Genomic DNA, 20007 nt, shown 5'->3' on the forward strand with positions numbered 1-20007 from the left:
TTTAAAATAAAATGTTATATATATTTATATTTATATTTATTTATTTATTTATAAAGAGAGTTCTATATAATAATTAATTATAAATTTATAAATATTGCGAGATATAAATTTATTTTTAATTATTTTTCAGAATATTTTTTTAGATTGGGAAAAATTGGATGTAAGGATTTTTTTTTGGTATTTTATTTAAATGGATAATTTAAATATGATAAATTTATTTAAAATTAGTCTATGTTTTTATTAGATGTATTTACAGATATTTTTTATAATTTTATATAAATTATTTAATGTATTGAATAATTTTTAGCGTGATCGTTGCAAACAAAAGTTAACGAGAAAAAAAGGATTGAATAGAATTGTAAAAAGAGTATATATAGGAGGAGTTTTGGAAAAGATAAATAAAGACAGGTTTCTTTTTTATTGAAGTGTTTGAAGTTTTTGTTCAATTTTGGGTTTTTGATTAAAAAATATATTAGAAAAGATTTTTAAAGAAAAGACGGTAAGATAACTATTAAGAGAAAATTGAGATAATAATTATCAGAAAAGCCTCTATATTATATATTTTAATGTCTTTTTTCTAAAGAGACTGTTTAAAGTCTTTTTATATTGACTTTAAGATGAGTGATCACTATGTAAAACGGTCGGAGTTATCAAATACGGATCATCATAATTCATTATTTAGTAATAAGAAAGACACTTCTATGGCTAAGACGTCTCTTCCAGGTGCATATATCCAGGAGGAAAATACATCTTTGAAGTCCAATTCTAAGAGCGAGGATATTTCTAATGGGTATTATGATAGAAGATTCTGTAATGACCAATTTCATGCATATCCCTTGGAAACACATATAGATCGTCATTGTTATACTAGTACTGGGGTTGTTTCTGCATCTCAGCATATAGAGCAGTCTACTCAGTTACCTTCAAATATATATACGTTAAATTCAGGAACTAGTATTAATCCTAATCGTGATTCTTCTCTTATATCTTCCTCGTCTTTTTTAAAGCATGGTCCTCACTCTTCGTCGCTATGTTCTCAAAAAAGTTTGTCGTCTGATCGATCTTTTGAATATGCTGATCATTTGTCTTCATATCATGATTCTAGTCAGCTTTCTGAAAAGGGTAGCAGGAATACTTCAGAAGCTTATTCAGATAGGTTTTTGAAGCAGAATACGAATGTGTCTGAAGAAAAGATGCATAGTGATGATAGAAGCATTAGATATTCTGGCAATGATTCTTATTTATTGCTTCCTCATCATCCAAAGTCATGTATGATTATTAGGTACAGACATAATAGTTTTACATTGTATTTTAATGATTTCAGGAGTGCAAAGAATCAGGATTCTTTGCGAAATCAAGCTTTTAGAAGCGATGTTCGGGGAGAAAATATACTTAATAAAGGTAATTTGAATTTTTGGGTTTTTTTACTAATTTTTTTAGGGACGCCTTATAATATGTGTTTTGATCAGAGGTTTGATACCATATCTACTAATAGTAGGATGCGGTCATTATATAATGTATTAGTACCTAGGAATGAACCTTTTGCTTCTTATGATAAACCAAAACATTCTAAATCTAGTATGTCTTCTACTGCTTCAAAAATTGTGAAGCGTTGCCCTGTAATTTATCCAGCTTTGCTTTCGCGTGTTGCGGAGGCATTTCGACAACGAATTGTATTAAGCGATAAATTAAAAGATGGTCTTACATATAAGGATGCTTTTGTGGGAAGTGAAGCTGTGGATATTATTTCCCAAATTATCAGGACTACGGATCGTAACTTAGCTTTACTATTAGGAAGATCATTGGATGCTCAGAAATTTATCCATGATGTAACTTATGATCATCGTCTTCGTGATTCTCCGAATGAAGTGTATCAGTTTAAAGAGTGTTTGTCGTCTTTTTCTGATGCAGATACCAGTATTCAGACTGAATCTACTTTGCGTAATGTAAACAGGACTTTAGCTTCTGAAACTTTATCTAAAACGCATATTGAAGATGCATATAATGATTATTCATCAATAAATAATCATATAGTGTTACCATGTTCTGACTCTAATACTTTAAAGGTTTCTCGGGGAATATTACAGGATGACTCTGATGATTTGCCTAATGGTGTTTTTACTTTACTTACTGAATGTTATTCTCCAACATGTACAAGAGACCAATTATGTTATTCTATAGCATGTCCTCGGCGCCTTGAGCAACAAGCACGGTTAAATTTGAAATCTCTTCCTGTCCTAAAAAGAGCTGAATCCCGTTGTAGTTTGAATGGTTTAGATGACACAGATAAGCAACAAAAATTGTGGATTCAAAGTGTTCCAAAAGACGTTGCTGATGGCCTTAATGAACGTGAAAAGAAAAGACAAGAGATAATATTTGAGGTCATTTATACAGAAAGAGATTTTGTAAAAGATCTTGAGTATCTTAGAGATGTAAGTTATAAACAATATGTTTGTGTTGTTTAATTTGTATTAGTTTTGGATGAAGCCTTTAAGAAATGGCAATTTGATACCTGAACATCGTAAAGAAAAGTTTATTTTAGCTGTTTTTTCAAATGCTATGGATGTTCATGCTGTGAATTCTCGACTTGCTGAAGCATTAACTAAAAGACAACAGCAGAATGATGTTGTTTATCGTATTGGAGATATATTTCTTGAATTTTTGCCTCGTTTTGATCCATTTATTCGATATGGTGCAAATCAACTTCATGGAAAATATGAATTTGAAAAGGAAAAAAGAGAGAATCTTGTTTTTGCAAAATTTGTTGAAGAGACTGAAAGATTAAAAGAGTCACGAAAGCTCGAATTAAATGGTTATCTCACAAAGCCTACTACACGTCTTGCACGGTACCCCCTACTTTTAGAGGCAGTGGCTAAAAATACACCTGATGATAATCCGGATAAAGAAGATCTTATGAAAGCTGTTAAACTTATTAAAGAGTTTCTTAATAAAGTAAATATTGAATCAGGGAGAGCTGAAAATCGATTTAATTTGATGCAATTAAACAAACAATTGGTTTTTAAGTCTGGTGAAAGTGTTGATTTGAAACTTTCTGATGAAAATCGTCGTCTTATCTTTAAAGGAACATTAAAAAAGAGAAATATTTCCAGTACAAGTACTGATTCTAGTAGTGATATTCAGGTCTTCTTATTCGATCATGTGCTTTTGATGGTTAAAATAACAAAACGTGAACAATATAAAGTTTATCGTAAAGTAAGATTATTGTTTTTTTTTTTTAAAAAATTATTTAGCTTATAATTTAAGCCTATACCTCTTGAACTTTTAATTATATCTCATTCAGAAGATCCTTCTGAAAGATCGTCTGTTGCGAAAAAGTCTTCTTCTTTATTGCTTCATGGAGCATCGAAATCTACACCACATAAAAATGATAATTCTAAAGGATATGCAATTACGTTTATTCATTTAGGTCGTAGAGGCTATATGATTACTTTATTTGCAACTACATCTATAAGTCGTAAAAAATGGACTGAACATATTGAGTCTCAACAAAGATGTCTTAGGGAAAAAAGTTGTATCTTTAAGCAGCATATTATTTGTGAGAAATATTTTTTGAGAGGAAATAAAGTAGCATGTGTTGTTCCTTATGGTTAGAATATTTTTTGTTGTTATAGACATTAATTATTTCTATAGATGGTGGTCGCAAATTGATTTATGGTACTGAAAATGGTGTTTATGTCTCTGATCGTAAGCCGTATTCTTCTGCAAAAGTTGCACCTGTTCGAGTTCTTGCTATAAATGGTGTTACTCAAGTTGATGTTCTCGAAGAATATTCTATTTTATTAGTTCTTGCAGATAAGACTCTTTATTCATATCCTATGGAGTCTCTAGATTTGAATGATACAACATTGGCAAATAAACGACCTAGGAAAATAGCTGGACATACCAATTTTTTTAAATCTGGACTTTGTCTTGGCAAGTTGTTGGTTTGCGTGGTTAAAAGTTCTGTTTTGAATTCAACTATAAAAGTATTGGAACCAGTTGAGACTATTTCTCGAGGAAAAAAACAAGTTCCATTTAAATTTTTGTTACAAGGAAGTCAGGATGCTCTTAAAGTTTTTAAAGTATTTTATTTGTTATTTATATATATTTATTAATTTTTATAGGAATTTTATATTCCAACTGAATCTACATCTGTTCACTTTTTAAAGCATAAGCTTTGCGTTGGATCATCGAAAGGTTTAACTATAAAAAATGTTAGAATTATTATTAAATTATTATAAGGATTTGAGGTTGTAAATTTAGAAAATCTTGAAACACAATCTTTGCTTGATCCAGCTGATACTTCTTTGGATTTTGTCACTCGTAAAGAAAATATAAAGCCTATTGCTATATATAGATTAAATTTGAAATTTTTATTATGTTATGATGGTATTTAAGGATATTGAATATATATTATATGTATTGAGGTTTTTATAGAAATGGCATTCTTTGTAGATAAAAATGGATGGGCTACTAAACACAATTGGATGATTATTTGGGAAGGATTGCCTAATTCTTTTGGTAAGTTTATAAGATTTGATTTTTTTTATTAAATGTGTTAAGCACTTTTTTATCCATATCTTCTTGCTTTTGAAGATTCATTTATTGAAATTCGTCATGTAGAGACAACTGCATTAGTTCAGGTTATTCTTGGTCATAATATACGGAAATTATATGATAATTATCGAGAATGCCTGTATGCGTATACAGATGATGACGGTATTGACAAAATTGCTAGTTTAAATTGTTGGGAAACTTTAAAGGTGCAAAATAGAGTATCGTCTGTTTCGTAGTTGGAATTGTTGATTGGAAGTAATTTATTTTCTATGCCAACAGGTAATAAAAAATATGATTATTTTATGTATTTTGAATTCTTTTTGTTGAAGTTATGTTTTTTATATTGTACGTAGTGACTAAGGATCTGCTAAATAGAATTTTGTGGTTTTTATATTTGTTTTAATTTATATATGAAATTAGTTTGTATTTTTTGATATTTGTAAATATAAAATAGATTATTAGTAAAATTCGTTTTGTTTATTATTTGAGCATCTATGTTTAAAAATACTGTTTATTATGTTTTTAAAATAGTATATTGTATTTGTTTACTATTGCTAAATAAAATCTATAATTTATTTTAGACCAACTTTTGAAATTATATTATCTACTTATTAAACATTTAATGGGAAAATGTTATTAATATATTTTTTATAATTATAAATTAATTTTATATTTTTATTAAAAAAAATAGTGATATTTTGTTTTACAAATTTGATATAATTTAACTTTCATTTGAATTATTGGGTAATTTTAATGAAATATAATTTATGTATTATTTGTTTTAATTTGTGAATTTTATTAATAGTTTTTGTTTTTTAATTTTATAATTTTTATATTGTGATATTTTTAATAAAATACTATTATGGTTTTAATATATTTTTATGAATTGTATTTATATTAATTCTTTTAAATTTGAATTTTAATCAATTTTAATAATAATTTAGGTTTGTATTTTAATTCTAAAATAAATTATATATTTAAAAAAATATAATTTTATTAAATTACTGTAAACTCGCAGTTGGGAAGATGTCCGAGTGGTTATGGAGTCACGTTCAGGTTGTTTGCTTTTATGTGATTCGTGATAGCGAAAGCTGCGTGGGTTCGAACCCCACTCTTCTCATTGTTTTTTTAATTTAGTTATTTAAAACAATATTTTTATATACATGATACTTTTTAATAAAAACAGATAATTATTGGCTGCAGAACGTTTTATAATATTAGGAAAAAAATATATGTTTATTTATAAAAATGAATATAAGAATGCTTTTCGTAATATTTATTAGCATTTATGAGATATTTTTGTATCTAAAAAATTATATAAATATAAATAAAAGATGTACTTTACTTAAAATGAGAGCAACAATAAGTCTAATAATGATTAGCTTTTTAGTGATAATACTTAATTTCATATACCCATAAAGACCCTAAATATAGAATTATTTTTAGTAATATCAATGTTATATATATGAACAACTTACTAATACTTCAGAGAATATTAATACTAGTTATATTTGTTAATTTTTTTTAGAAATACTATTGTAATAGTTACCTAATACCATAGAAACAAATATTTTTGGTTGGCGCATATATGAGCGTACACCACTATCTCCAATAATACCAATGCTATAACCAGATGCCATTCCCGTCATTCCTACACAGAGACCAGCAGCAAGATGTATTAATCCACTAGTTATAATTAATACTAAATAAAAAATGATCTAGTATCTTTCACTCAAAAAGCGAATAATTTTTCATAGGTGAAAGATTTCCTGCTATTAGTACAGATATGACAAGCCCATATACCTATATTTATAAGAGATAGGGTTATATTTACTTTCAAAATTATTACACCAATTATTCCACTCATGACAACTGGAATAAAACTCTGATTTTTTAATAAATAGTGATAATAATGCCGAACGTTACCTTCATAATTAGCTCTTGTTTGAACTGTCCAATGCCTGCAATCCCCATTCCTGAAACAGCTGTCCCATAAGCAGCACCAATGGCTGACTTAAGATTAATTATCAAGTATATAATTAGTTTAATTACATGATAAAGTCATCTAATATAAAAATTAAATTTTGATTTAAAGAAAAAACCATACCGCTGCAGTTACTCCCGCAAATCCAAAAAATGAACTATAGCTAGGACATGATTCGCTAATTGACATATTAAATATTTATAAATAGTAGTTAAATAATAGTTAAATGATATTTTCTTGTTAGTGTATTAACGATATATTTAAAAATATAGAATTACAAACTATTTTGTATAAATTATAATATATTATATGTTCAATAGTTTAAAAGTTTTTATATATGGCATGATATTTTTATTAGATTTATTAAAATGAATTACATGTATGCTATAATGCTTTATTTTTTAATTTTTAACTAAAACGTTAATTTTTTATCTCCTGTATTGATACAAAAAATATTAAAGTGTTTTTAAGATATAGTAAATGCTACAACTAATAAATTATAAATGGTATTTTTAGGTATTAATCTATAAAAGTATGAGATTAGAATTGAATTATATATTAATTTTAAAATTCACATAGTTTATTAACGATAAATTAAAAATTAAATTTTTAAAAGTTATTGATTTTGGTTATGCCAAGCTCATGTAGTAATATTCGAGAAGCTTTAGCATCGTGTATTTTAGATTCGGATTGCATGAAAAAAGGAAATACTGCAAAAGAATGTTTATCAAATCCTGAGTTATTAGAATTTGTACCTTTGCAATGTTTTCTTTTAAAGAGAAGTTTATTTGATTGTAAAAGGGGAATGGTAAGATTTTAGCAGTTATAAGTTTTTTTTTACTTTTTTTAGCTTGATATGAGAAAAAGGTTCCGTGGAAATGTTTCTATTAGTATTGATAAATGAAAAATTAATGTTTATATTTTCAAAATTATATATTCTTTTTCTCTTAGGTTTTGTATAATTTATATTTAAATAATTTATCAGCTTGATATTATTTTATAAATATTTAGTTTATGTATTTTTTAGTATTTTAGAGAAAAATTGTTTTATCTGTTAGTTCCATATTTTTGATAATATAATATTTTTGATGTGTTTAGCTTTATTAATAAATAACTTATGTAATTTTAAATATATTTTTTTTAATAAAATATTTAATTAAATAATCCTATGTATTAATATTATACGGATTTTTTTTTTGAATATGTTTATGTTAACTATATTTTTATCTATGAATATTTTTAATCAGTTAGGATTTACTTTTAAATTAAAAATATTTATAATAAAAATTGAAGATTAATTATTTTTTATTATTATTTTTCTAAAAGTGTATAAAAAGAGTATTTTTTGGTTCAATATTGCTTTGCTTAAATTAAAATATTTTAAATTTTAAGATTTAAAATGTAAGATTAGAATATTTAAGTTTTTTTTACTTTTACTTATAAATTTTAATATTTTGTTTTGAAATTTAAAAAATTTTATAAGTTAAAATTTTTATAGAAATTTTTTTAATAATTCAAAAATGATTCAAATTAAATTCATAGTATAAAATTTGATTTATAGATTTTAGAGTTTGAAATTAATATATAATAAATTTAGATTCAATAAATATTATTGAATCTAAATATTTAGTATTTTATATTTAAATAATGATTATATTTTAAGAAATAATTTTATATTAAATATTAGTAATTATTATAGATATTCTATTTCATATCCCAAAAGAGTTCCTGTATAATTTCCATCCCAACCACGATTTCCACTTGCTGTAAGCATATATTTGCAAGTACTATCGATATCTATAATCATTAAAAAATTTTAAATATATTTTGTATGCAATACAAATTGATGATATTATGCCACCATAATGTCCAGGTATTATTAGAAAGGGGATTTTAGAAGATCCGCTTAAATCGTATATCCTAATATTGTCATAAGATGCACTAAAAATATAAAAAAATTGCTTAAAATTATCAAGAAATATTTACCATATAAGGTGTTTTTTATTAGGCATTGAATGAACTGCTGATACTGGACCAGAATTTAAAGGAAGTTTAATAGAACGTAACGGTTTATCGAGAGAAGAATACAATGAGAATTCATCCACTGAATAATCAAATTGTTATATATAAATAAAAAGAAATAGTACCTGTTCCATTTCTTCTTCCTGCATATATATAATTTCCATCAATAGACCAACATGCCTTTGTCTGAAGTTAATATTTGTATTAGCGTATATTTTTTTTACGTTCATGCACCACGGTGGAGTGCTATTAGGTATTCCTAGTTTAGCAATATGTTTTAACTGTCGTTTATCCCAGATAGTTATAGTTCCGTCAATTCCAGAAACAATAAATTCATTATCGCTTTGAATTAATTGATCATTTAAAGTAGAATTAGTAATATAATCATCGTCATTGTTTACTGAAGAATCCGGAATATTTTTTTCTTTAATTTCTTCGTTATCATTAAAGATTGGATTAAAAGAATTTTTTGAAAAGTTATTTGTTTCATTAATTTTGAATTTTATGTTAACTTTAGGTTCATTTTTTATAGGATTTGACGTAATTATAAATGAAGACATAGGTCTATATGCAATAGTAGATATTTGGCCTGTATGATTATCATAAGATCGGGAAAGTAAACCAGTATTAAGATCCCACTCCTATTTTGTTAAAATTATTTATAATAATTTTATAAAATTATACATATACGTTTTTATCCCAGCTACCACTTAAAGCCTTTGTTTCGCATGAAGAAAGTTTTAAAACTGAAACTGGAGATACATGTTGTTTCATAGTTGCTAAAATTTTTCCTTCGTCATGTCTAACAGTTTGCAAATTAATATCACCTGTCTAAAAATTTAATAATAATATAAACCATAAATATTCTTAATACATCAAGACTAGAAAGCATCCATAAAGCATGTTTATTAACAGCTAGACAGTATACAGGTGATAGTTTATTGTTAGAATGTGTTGATGTAGATGCTGGTGACTCTAAGATATCTTAATAAAATTGATGTAAATGGAACTTTAAACCTTGTAAACTTTTATTCTCCCAATAAGATAATAAAACGCCTGCCTAGAAAAAAAGATTAAAATAAATATTGCAATCTTTTAAATTACATTTATTATCGAATCTACAAAAGGATGCTTTTGAGCAACAGTAAGAGGTATTCTTCCATTTATACTAGAAAAAAAGTCAAATTTTCTGATATATCCATCATTTCCCCCAGTAAATATCCATCTTATACATGATGTTGCAGTTATTATATTTATACTAGTAGAATGTGGAGCAGCACATGTTGGAATTATATCATATGTGTTTGCTTGGATAGCATGAGAATCGTCATAAGAAATTTTAGTAGTAGGTGATTTATTTGAAGTGAATCTAGAGTCTGATTCTGATGATACGCTTTTAGAAAATCTCTCTAATTCATCATCTTTATAGTTTAATTCCGGATCTTGAAATGATTCTAATGAATCTGCATTTTTGTTAGAAAAAATAATTAATTATGCTAAATAATAATTTTTACAGTTCCCATTAATTAATAAATGTGTATCTTTATCATACATTTTGTCATCGTCGCTATCATCAATGTTTACATCTATCATGTTTAAAATATAATTAACTTTTAAATGATATTTAGTTGATAAAAATATATATTTATTAGATATTTAATAATTAAATTGTGAAACTTTTTTGATAAATATTATATAAATTATTTTCGAATTTATTGTGTATTTTTTTAATGTTAATTTGAAGTTAATTTTTAATTGTTTTAAATAAAAAATATTATTTTAATTATACTAAAATTTAATTTTTTCTTGAATTTATAAATTGACATGATTTTAAATAATTTGTAGGTTTATCTTATTTTTTAATATTTTTTTAAATATATAATATTTCTAAAAACTTAATTATATATACAAGATTAAATACTCAGTTTTTTATAAAAAAATGTTTACAAATAAAGAATTATTCATGTTTTTAAATATTATAAATAATAAACTTAAAAGTTATATTTCAATTTTTGCTGAATATTTTTGTTAAAATAATGTTATTATGTTTTAATAATTTGATTAAAGATGAAACTTTAAAGTTATTTTTTATATATTATATTAAGAATTTCAAGAAGCTTTAATTTAAAATGAAAATATATATTCTTAGATTATTTTAATTACATTAATACAATTAAAACTATTTTTAGATATTTTTATGTATTTAAAAAACTAAGGATGAAATACAGTTGATACACAATTTTATATTTTTTATTTTAGGATGTTCGCGAATACAGTTAGAACATAATATTGCACCACATGGATGACAATTATATTTTCGATCTTAAAACTTTTTAGATTAAAATAAAAAATTGCAAACAATTACCTATAATAGTAAATGCAATTCTACATATAAAACAATTATTATATTTTTCACTTAATAAATAATGTGATTTATATATAGTATCAGGCAGATTCCATATATAGATATTCCCAAGTCTGTCTCCTGTAAATAATGAGCGTAATTCTCCAGAAGGATATAACGCAGTTATTTCAGATATTAATAAAGATTTTTTTACATAGTTATAATGTTGTAAGGTTTTGATATTTACAAGCTCTCTGACTGATTTTCCATTTTCAGTTTTCCATGAAATATTCCATATCTAAATAGAATTACAATTATATTTTAAAAATATTATTTAATACTCGAACAATTCCAAGTCTATGACCAGTAAATATTAAATCACATTCTATCCATTCATCATTAATCCCTTCATAAAACTTACAACTAAATATCATATCATTTTCATTAAATTGAATATTTTGACGTAACAATAAATCACCATTAATGGTCCATATAGAAATTGTTGTTCCTGAACATGTTGCAATATCTCCATTTGTATCATTTATTGAAATACACTGAGGAAATTAAAAATTAGGGTTATTTTTTATTCTAAATACCTGTATAGGCTTGTTACTTCTTTCTAGTGTACGAATATAGCATGCCTTATTTAAATCCCATTCTATGGCTAAACCATCCTATTTTTTTTAATAATTAACAATAGATGTTATGTTTAGAACCTCTGATCCAGATACAATAATACTAAATGATTGTGATGAATCGATAGATATAATAGGTTTAGAATGTCCTCGTAAACAACCTTTTGCTTCAAATTCTATTGTCTTTTTTTGCATAATATGCCATATATAAATAATACAATCGTCGCTTCCAGTTATCAACGTATATGGCTCTATAAAACAACCACATGTTATTTTTTTAAAATGGAGCTTGTGAAATGATCTTGAAATCTAATATAATTGTGTTATAAGGCTGGATATTTATATGAAATTTTGTTAACCTTTTTATTTTCTTTATTACAAAATTCTATGTCTCCTCCAACTATATCCCATTGAATATAATTGTTAATATTAGGAAGAATATATATACGGTTTGAAGGACATCCAATAATTTTATTTAGTTTTTTTAAATATATAATATTTTTTATAGAAAAATCATTTTCTTATAATGTTTAGTTAATTAATACAATTATAATTAATATACCTTTAAAAAACATTATAGTTTGGATTAAAAAATTTATATTTTTTTCAAATTTTCCAATATATGGCTTTTTTTTTGTAATAATAGAATTTCTTGGATTATACGCTTTTTTAGGATGCGGTTGTTGAAAAAGTTGTTTAGGTGTTTGGCCAAAATTATATATTATACCTAAAATAAATTAGAATAATAAAAATATTTTCAAATTATTGCCTATAGTAGCCATTTTTTCTATAGGATCTTCAATTTTATCAATATCTAGAAATTAGATTTTATGTAAATTAAAGAATTTGACTAACCTATGGCACCTTGGTATGAAAGATGATGAAATATATTAGTAGCTTTTACAGCTAATTCACCCTGTTGTTTGAATCCAAAAATTAAATCAATCCATTCGTTAAGATGCCTACTAACATAATCACTTTCTAAGGCCTATAAATATTCAAAAAAATATTGTGATTACAAATAATTAACTTCTCTATGTTTTTTTATAAAAAGTTTGGGATCTCCTTTTGCCCATGGTGGCAAAATTACTGAATCAATAATTTCATCATTTTCTTTTACTCCGAAATTATAATTATTTGAATTAACTAAAAATTCTGGAAGATAGAAAAACTCTGGAATTAATTCACGTACATCTGTCATGTTTTCTTGAGATGAAGAACGCCATGTTTTTTCAATAGAATAAAATAATCTATCAGGATGGTCAAAAGATCCACCTTATTATAATTTAATATGAATAGATCAATTTAATAATAATTTACCTTGCAATAAAAGATATGAATCAACAAATGGTTTTAATCTAATTAAATAAGAAGACACTATCATAGCAGAAGAATAATGAGTTCCATAATGAAAAGGAGGTTGGGAATTATCTTCTATTTCTTGGAATGATTTGAATCGTTTTTCAAATTCACCTATCCATATTATGTACTAATTTATTTAAATAATTTTTGATACTTTTACGTATAGGATTTTGAGCTCCCATAGGTTTTGAAAAATCTCGAAATGATTTCGGATTAGTAAGATCAAGCTATATTTATTAGTATATTTTTAATGCGGAACTTTTATACTTCTTCGCTACTATAATCTGCTAAAACCCATGGAAAAATTGGATATTGTGTAAGATCTAATTATATATTTTGTTATTAATTAATAATTTTTTAAAAAATATACCATTGTAAGTTCTTCCTGTTAATGTATTTATAATCATAAGATAATGAAAATTAGATATTTCTCCATTTTTCCATTTTCTTAAAAAAGAATAAGAATCAAATATATCTGTTATGTGAGAAGTAAATTTTGTAATGAATGTTTGTGATTTAATACTGTTTATTAGATTATTATTTATAATAGAATCATTAGATAAAGGATAATTAATTTTATTTAATCTAGAAAGTAGTTTTTTATAAACTGTTTCTCTTTCTTTAATAGATAATACAATTAAGTAGTTTTTCCTGTTGCTAAAGAAAAGTTCAAGACCAACATCTCTATAAAATTTAGTACAAAAAGAAAATAAATTAAGATTACCTAAATAAAAAACTTCTTCGATAAACAGATAAAATTTGATTAAATGGCCTAAGAATTAGGATTAATATGCATATAATGCTTACAGTATTTTACCATTTTTTTGTTTTATGTTTATTTTTGAAAGGAGAATTCTCTTCCTTAGATATTATATCTCTACCTAAAAGTAATTGAATATATAAGTCTCGTTCCTAGATATGATAAACATATTTAATATATATTACTTATTTATTTACATCTTTTATACTTTGGTCCCAAATAGTAGTAATTTCTCCAGTAGATTTTTGAAAATAATTACTCATAAAATATAGATTATTTTTTCCTAAAATTAGTAATCCTTCTGTTATGAAATTAAAAAAGAAAAAATAGTGTTTTGAGGTCACCAAATGCATTTAGACCATTTATTTTACATATATTATAAACATCCAATACATAATCGCCGTGTTCTAAACTTTGTAATATTTTTTTATTTTTGTTATCTTTAAACTCATTAGTTTCGTTAAGATATTCTATTGTAAAATCTTAAAATATTAAAAATTTAAATTACTTTAAGTGAATTGTTACTGTTGAAATTTTGTAAAATAGAAATTGTTTTGTCAGTATCGGTCTGATTTATATTATTTTTAAGGCCGTAAGATAAACAGGTTTTTTCTTTATGATCTTGATCTATTTTAAAAACGTATTTAGTTAGAAAATATAGATTTTTAGGAAAATTAGATACCATTAATGTTTAAGTTTATTTTTTTTGTTTTTCCTTTATTAATTGAATCTTTTTGTTCAAGTTTTGATTTTATTATAGGGCTTTGATCAATGTCAGGCTCCATTTTTTTTCTCATTCTTGATCTTCCTTCAGTAAAACCCAGCTTCCATTTTTTTTTTTTATTAATTGCAAAAACACAGTGATCCTCTGTTAAGTTGCTGACTATTTTTAACCAAATAGAATTTAAAAAAATATCTAAATCGATTCGATTTTGTATATATTTTTTAAATTTGTTATGTTGCAACAAGATTATGTTTTTACACCAATTAGAATACAATGATTTGTGTTTAATAAACATATTAGAAATATGAATATCTCTGTTTTTTTGTAAATTAAGTTTGTCATGTCTAGCTTGTTTATCTAATAATATTTTTTTTTTCCAATTTTTAAGTTGAATTTTAATATAAAGATTCCAAGAATTACTTAAATATTTGAAAAATGTATTATTCAATATATACTTATTCTTGTCTATCCAGGATAAAATGAATTCGGGACTCTGATATTTCATTTCAAAATATATTTTAAAGATTGTTATTTACTTACAAAATTATATATATTCAAAAAAGTATTAATAATATCGTAATCTTTATTATTAGTATAATATAATATTTAACTAAAACTGACCTAATAGTTTGATTTGATTAAGTATATAAAAAAATTCATGGAATTTTTTCTGAACAATTAGTTTCCATATCTATTGAAATTAGAAAAAACATAAATACATAATATGATCATTTACATTTATTATTGCTATGCGTAAATTATATGATTTATTAAAAAGGAAAATATAAAGCCAGTAGCAAAAATGAGTAATAAATTCTTGAGTATTTGTTGATGGATAAAATATTATATGATTATAATATAGAATTTTTTCAATAAAATTATGAATTTTTTTCTCTTTATTATAGTTTTCGAAAATAGACAATTGTTGAAATAAAACATGATAAATGCATTGTTGAATGTCAATAAATATGCATTCATAGGTTTTTTCTTGTTTTTTGGTATTAATTTCATGAATATATTCAAGAATGAATAATAAAAAATCGAAAAGACTCTCACACATAAAAAAATTGCCTAATGAGTTAGAATTGCAATTTAATAGAACCTAATAGTACCTTTAAGAACACAGTTGATACAATCTTTAGAAAAATTATATATGTTTAAAAGTACTGATATTTCATTAAGTTTATCTAATTGATTATATATAGTTTTATGTAATTTTATTAAAGTAGTATATAATATGTATAATTCGACATAAATTTGCTCTCCAAAAAAACATAATGGTATCTATTTGTTTTAAATGGATTATAAATATATGTATATATTATACCTGAATATTAAGCTTTAGAATATATTTTTTTGATGGATTGATAATACTATCTACAGTATTACTGATGATTAATTGGAATAATATTTCATATATTAATAATATATCATATTTTCCATTAGTTAATTCTGATGAATTGGATAATTTTGAATCAAAATAAGTAGATAATTTATTTGCTTTTTCTATCGTAGATTCTAGAAAAATTATTGATATGTTTTTATGTAAAATAGTTTCTATAAAATATTTTGAAAAAAGAGAATTATTATGTATAGTACTTAATCTCCATAAAGTTGGAATATGATTATTTTTAAAATGTAATGTATTAATAATGATGTTTTTGTTTGATGTATTTGATACGTTTTTTGAAATACGTATATCTTTCCTAATATGATTTTTTAAAGATATAAAAGGAAAAACAATATAAAGGAATCTTTCTATAAAGTAAGATGATAACGTATGTTCTTTAACGCATGTAATTGAAGAAATTATATTTTTTATGAATCTTACGATATAAAAAATCGTATCAAAGTTCTCATAGTAGTCGGACTTTTCAAAATTTTCTGTATATTCATAGTCTTTTGAATTCCTACCTATTTTATCATAAATTGTGTTTAAGGAATTAGAACGTTTTCGTATTATGTTCCTATATAACGGTACATATGTGTTTAGATCATCTTTTGAAAAATTAATACTTTTTGTCTGAAATAGTTTTAAATTGTAAATCCCAGATTCAAGCATTACAAGAATTACATCAAAGATTTCAAAACAAAGTACTTTTGTAATATTTTCGTTTTCTTTTAGTAAAGATTGAAGAAATAGATTGAAATCTTTGACATCTAAGATTTTTTTTTTATCTAAGATATTCATTCCAAAAAAAAGACATAAAATAATTTTCCAAATACTAACATTATTCCACCATTTCTTTAAATATAGTCCCATGGAAAGGAACCCGTTAGTTTTTGATGAAAATCTATATATATAGTCGGGATTTTTTAATATTAGCTGATAAATAATTCTTAAGCTATATATAACACATTTAGGATTTTTGTCTGATAGCAACAATAATAGCCACTTTTATTATATTAGTATTTAGGCGCTAATGGAGAAACAGATGTATACTTTATCTGTAATTATTGCTGAAAAGTTTTTTATAAACGATTCATTTTGCGAATCACATAAAATATCGGATAGAATCTCAAGAGTCCAAATGGCTTTTTTACGTAATGATGTTTCATGAATTGAGCTAAATTGATTTTTATTAAAGTTATTGTTAGAATTTGAGTTATTTTTGAATAATGATGTTGTTAGAAGTCTTGTGTTTTCATAGTTTGTATTTTTAGGTTCTTTGATATTGTTAAATAGACTTAGTAAAATATATTTATACCTTTATAAAGACCATAAATAATATATGTTGCAATCATTTTTATTGTCTCCGGAGTAAAATAAATTTTTATTAAAGTTTTGAAAGTAATAGAAAATAATGGGAAAATATCCTCAGTTATATAGTCTAATTTTAATGCTATAATAATTCTTTTCATTATACCTATAACTAAATTAATATAGTATTTCTATCTTACTAACTTACGTATTTTATTCAGGCATTTTATATTAAATTCTGCATATGAACTTTTTAAAATGAATGATAAAAATTGCTGCATATAAAGTTTTATGGTTTTCTGATTTGCTTTTTTCCATAATTCAAAGTCTAAAATTAAAAATTTATATGCTAAAATATTTGAAATTATAGAATTTCTAGTACAAGTTATATAAATTTAGCTATAAATAGTAATAATACTTAGGATTTATTTCATCATACCCTAAAAATGATAAAATAGAGCTAAGAAGATGAATATTAATTATAAAATCTTCTTTACTTTTGAGTATTTTTGAAAGAATTTCATATCCATAATTTTTTTCCATATCTTCTAAATTTTTTTTACTGTTTTTGATAAAAGATAATGTAAGTTTGGTAGCATATATTATATCATTAGGTGTTTTTGAAATTTCAATTAATTTAAGTCCTAAAGTAGGCCCCCCTATACAATAAATAGAGTCTTCAATGTTATTGACTACAACATTAGTAGGATTACCTAAAAGCAATCCTACTCGTGTTTGACTAGCTATGCAATTACTTGAAAAAGGTATTGCTTTATTTAATACTACCACGTCACTAGCTAGTTTTTTATGTATTGATTGGATAATTTTTTTAATTATTTTTTCCGAATCATCCCACTTGTTGAAAGAGTTAATATTAAGTATTGAATCTTCACAAATATAGAACAGTACTTTATCGTTTAGTATAGATGTAGATATTTTATTTTCGGTCATATTTATTTCTATAATTTTCTCAAGATATTTTGTTTTTTCTAAAACATTTAATATTGTTGTAGAGCCTAATACTGATTTTTTCAAAAAATTTTGATAATCCCAATTATAGTATGGTCCTGAATAATAATATAATTCTATTATATTTTGATTAACTATATCTTCGGTAATTAAAAAACTTGATAGACTCCATTTAATCGATGATTTATTTTGTCCATAATTAACTGATAATTCTTGAGGTGTTCCTATAAGCAATTGAATGGGTAATTTATCTTGGTTAACTAAAGGATATGGACATTCAATGCTTTCGATATGTTGTCCATTTATAAAAAGAGAAAGCTTAGATGATATTACGGATTTTGATTTTTGATGAATTAGTGCTATATGATACCATAAATCTTTTTCGAATTTATAAAGTGAAAATTTATTAAGATTTTTAAACGATGTTTGAAATGATAGATTTTTGTTATGTTTGTCTAGAAAGAGTTTATATATGTATTTTTTTTGATTATCTAAAATTCCTAGTATATTTGTATCTAAAGCTTCATCAAACATATCGAATCTAATCCAAAAAAACATAGAATAGCCGTTAAAAGGAGGAAATAGCTTATATAGGGAAGAGAACTGAATATAAGAATATCCATGTAGAGATAGATTAAATTGAATATGAGATGGACTTTGATCTTGCGAAAATAGGTGTAGAAGAAATGATGAAAGTTCTTTATTTTTTGTGAAATTTTTTGAAAATTCTTGTAAAAGAAAAAAAATATCTTCTGTAGGTAAGCCATTTTTGCATAATTTAGTGATTAATTCTAAGAATAATTCCTTTTCTAGTAAATCTAAGGTTAATGAATTGTTATTGAAAAGTCTTTTGATAATAATAGACGGTATTTTATTATTAGTAAATGCTACAAGATTCGCTTCTGAAATACAATCTCCAAGTAAAGAGTCGAAAATTAAAAGTATTGATAACCGAAGCCATGATGTTTTTAGATCTTTTTGTATGTAAAGTATTAAAGGAAGTATTTTAGGGTTTATAATAATGTCTTTTTCTGAAAACTTATGTTTTATTAGTTTATAGAGTTTATTAAAAATGTGTTTTTGCATTTCTTTTTCTTCATGATTCTCTAATTTCAATTGTTCTTTGATACTTTTAAAAGATGATTGCAAAGATTCTTCATTAAATGCAAAAGAAAATAGTATTCCTAAAAGGGTTTCAGGATCATTTTGAAGAAGTGTTGTTTTAAGAATAAATGATGATATATCACAGTAATTGAAAAAATAATCTGTATTAAAAGGATCCCAAGAAATAGCTGTTGATAGAAGAGTAAATGTTAAACAAATTACTTGAATAGACTGCTCAGGAAAATAATGTGCTGCTTTTTGCTGAGTATTTATAATTTTATCGTTGAGAAAATTTGAGTATAAAAAAAACATAATCTTTTCAAAACCTTCACATTCTCGAAAAAATAGCTTGGAACCTTCATTGTTGATAATTAACTGACGGATTTGCAACAAAATATATATTTGGCTTATAGGATCGTTTAATTCAAGTAATTGAGATAAAAGGATATTAAACATTGTTAATTCATAGATATTTTTCAGTAATATTTTTTAAGTGTTTTACGTTTAATTTTTTAAGAGTGTTTGGCATTTTGGAATACTTTAGTTAATTTATTTTTATTATGTCGATTTTTTTTATATTTGATATATACTATTTATACTTATTCCATTTAATGATTTTTTATAAATTTATAAAATATCGTAAAATTGAACGCAATAATTTTAATTATGTAAAAATAACATAATTTATACTTCAATGTAGTTTGTTATTTGTATATAAGAATTTTTTTTTAATATTTGAAATATTAAGATTTTTGTATTGTTTTTAGAAAACAAAAATATCTTATGTATTTATGTAAAGTTATTTATAACATATTTTACATATTCACAAGTATAAAAATATACTT

General features: G+C 24.1%; 5 protein-coding genes and 1 non-coding gene across 6 annotated transcripts; 3 read left to right on the forward strand and 3 right to left on the reverse strand.

Moving 5' to 3' along the window:
* Positions 1–617: 617 nt before the first annotated feature.
* Positions 618–4793, forward strand: T551_02557 (uncharacterized protein; the record flags this gene model as incomplete). Its single annotated transcript, XM_018374820.1, has 10 exons — positions 618–1282; positions 1325–1401; positions 1441–2432; positions 2476–3213; positions 3265–3607; positions 3652–4082; positions 4125–4197; positions 4243–4389; positions 4438–4521; positions 4564–4793. The coding sequence occupies 10 exons, from the start codon at positions 618–620 to the stop codon at positions 4791–4793; spliced, it is 3780 nt and encodes a 1259-aa protein (XP_018229042.1).
* Positions 4794–5577: 784 nt separating this feature from the next.
* T551_05031 lies at positions 5578–5677 on the forward strand. Its single transcript has one exon. It is a non-coding gene; the product is annotated as a tRNA-Leu (tRNA).
* A 193-nt stretch (positions 5678–5870) lies between these two features.
* On the reverse strand, positions 5871–6730 carry T551_02558 (V-type ATPase, C subunit; the record flags this gene model as incomplete). The annotated part of the gene is made up of 9 exons (XM_018374821.1): positions 5871–5925; positions 5971–5981; positions 6036–6058; positions 6107–6243; positions 6290–6360; positions 6392–6442; positions 6484–6566; positions 6610–6622; positions 6665–6730. The coding sequence occupies 9 exons, from the start codon at positions 6728–6730 to the stop codon at positions 5871–5873; spliced, it is 510 nt and encodes a 169-aa protein (XP_018229043.1).
* Positions 6731–7172: 442 nt separating this feature from the next.
* On the forward strand, positions 7173–7445 carry T551_02559 (uncharacterized protein; the record flags this gene model as incomplete). The annotated part of the gene is made up of 2 exons (XM_018374822.1): positions 7173–7349; positions 7392–7445. The coding sequence occupies 2 exons, from the start codon at positions 7173–7175 to the stop codon at positions 7443–7445; spliced, it is 231 nt and encodes a 76-aa protein (XP_018229044.1).
* A 789-nt stretch (positions 7446–8234) lies between these two features.
* Positions 8235–10156, reverse strand: T551_02560 (SAGA complex subunit SPT8; the record flags this gene model as incomplete). The annotated part of the gene is made up of 10 exons (XM_018374823.1): positions 8235–8338; positions 8382–8482; positions 8528–8645; positions 8689–8743; positions 8788–9204; positions 9248–9394; positions 9438–9538; positions 9581–9623; positions 9668–10026; positions 10078–10156. The coding sequence occupies 10 exons, from the start codon at positions 10154–10156 to the stop codon at positions 8235–8237; spliced, it is 1524 nt and encodes a 507-aa protein (XP_018229045.1).
* A 610-nt stretch (positions 10157–10766) lies between these two features.
* Positions 10767–19618, reverse strand: T551_02561 (uncharacterized protein; the record flags this gene model as incomplete). Its single annotated transcript, XM_018374824.1, has 28 exons — positions 10767–10885; positions 10929–11205; positions 11249–11461; positions 11504–11581; positions 11624–11851; positions 11902–12062; positions 12105–12269; positions 12398–12530; positions 12573–12817; positions 12863–13015; positions 13059–13131; positions 13172–13227; positions 13275–13588; positions 13629–13676; positions 13722–13816; positions 13862–13965; positions 14009–14146; positions 14190–14291; positions 14347–14881; positions 14929–14969; positions 15010–15079; positions 15125–15459; positions 15501–15672; positions 15716–16783; positions 16832–17055; positions 17097–17255; positions 17298–17464; positions 17508–19618. 28 exons carry the CDS (start codon positions 19616–19618, stop codon positions 10767–10769), a joined length of 7584 nt encoding a protein of 2527 aa, XP_018229046.1.
* Positions 19619–20007: the final 389 nt, after the last annotated feature.

Source organism: Pneumocystis jirovecii (assembly GCF_001477535.1).
Source record: "Pneumocystis jirovecii RU7 chromosome Unknown supercont1.11, whole genome shotgun sequence".
NCBI lineage: Eukaryota > Fungi > Ascomycota > Pneumocystomycetes > Pneumocystales > Pneumocystaceae > Pneumocystis > Pneumocystis jirovecii.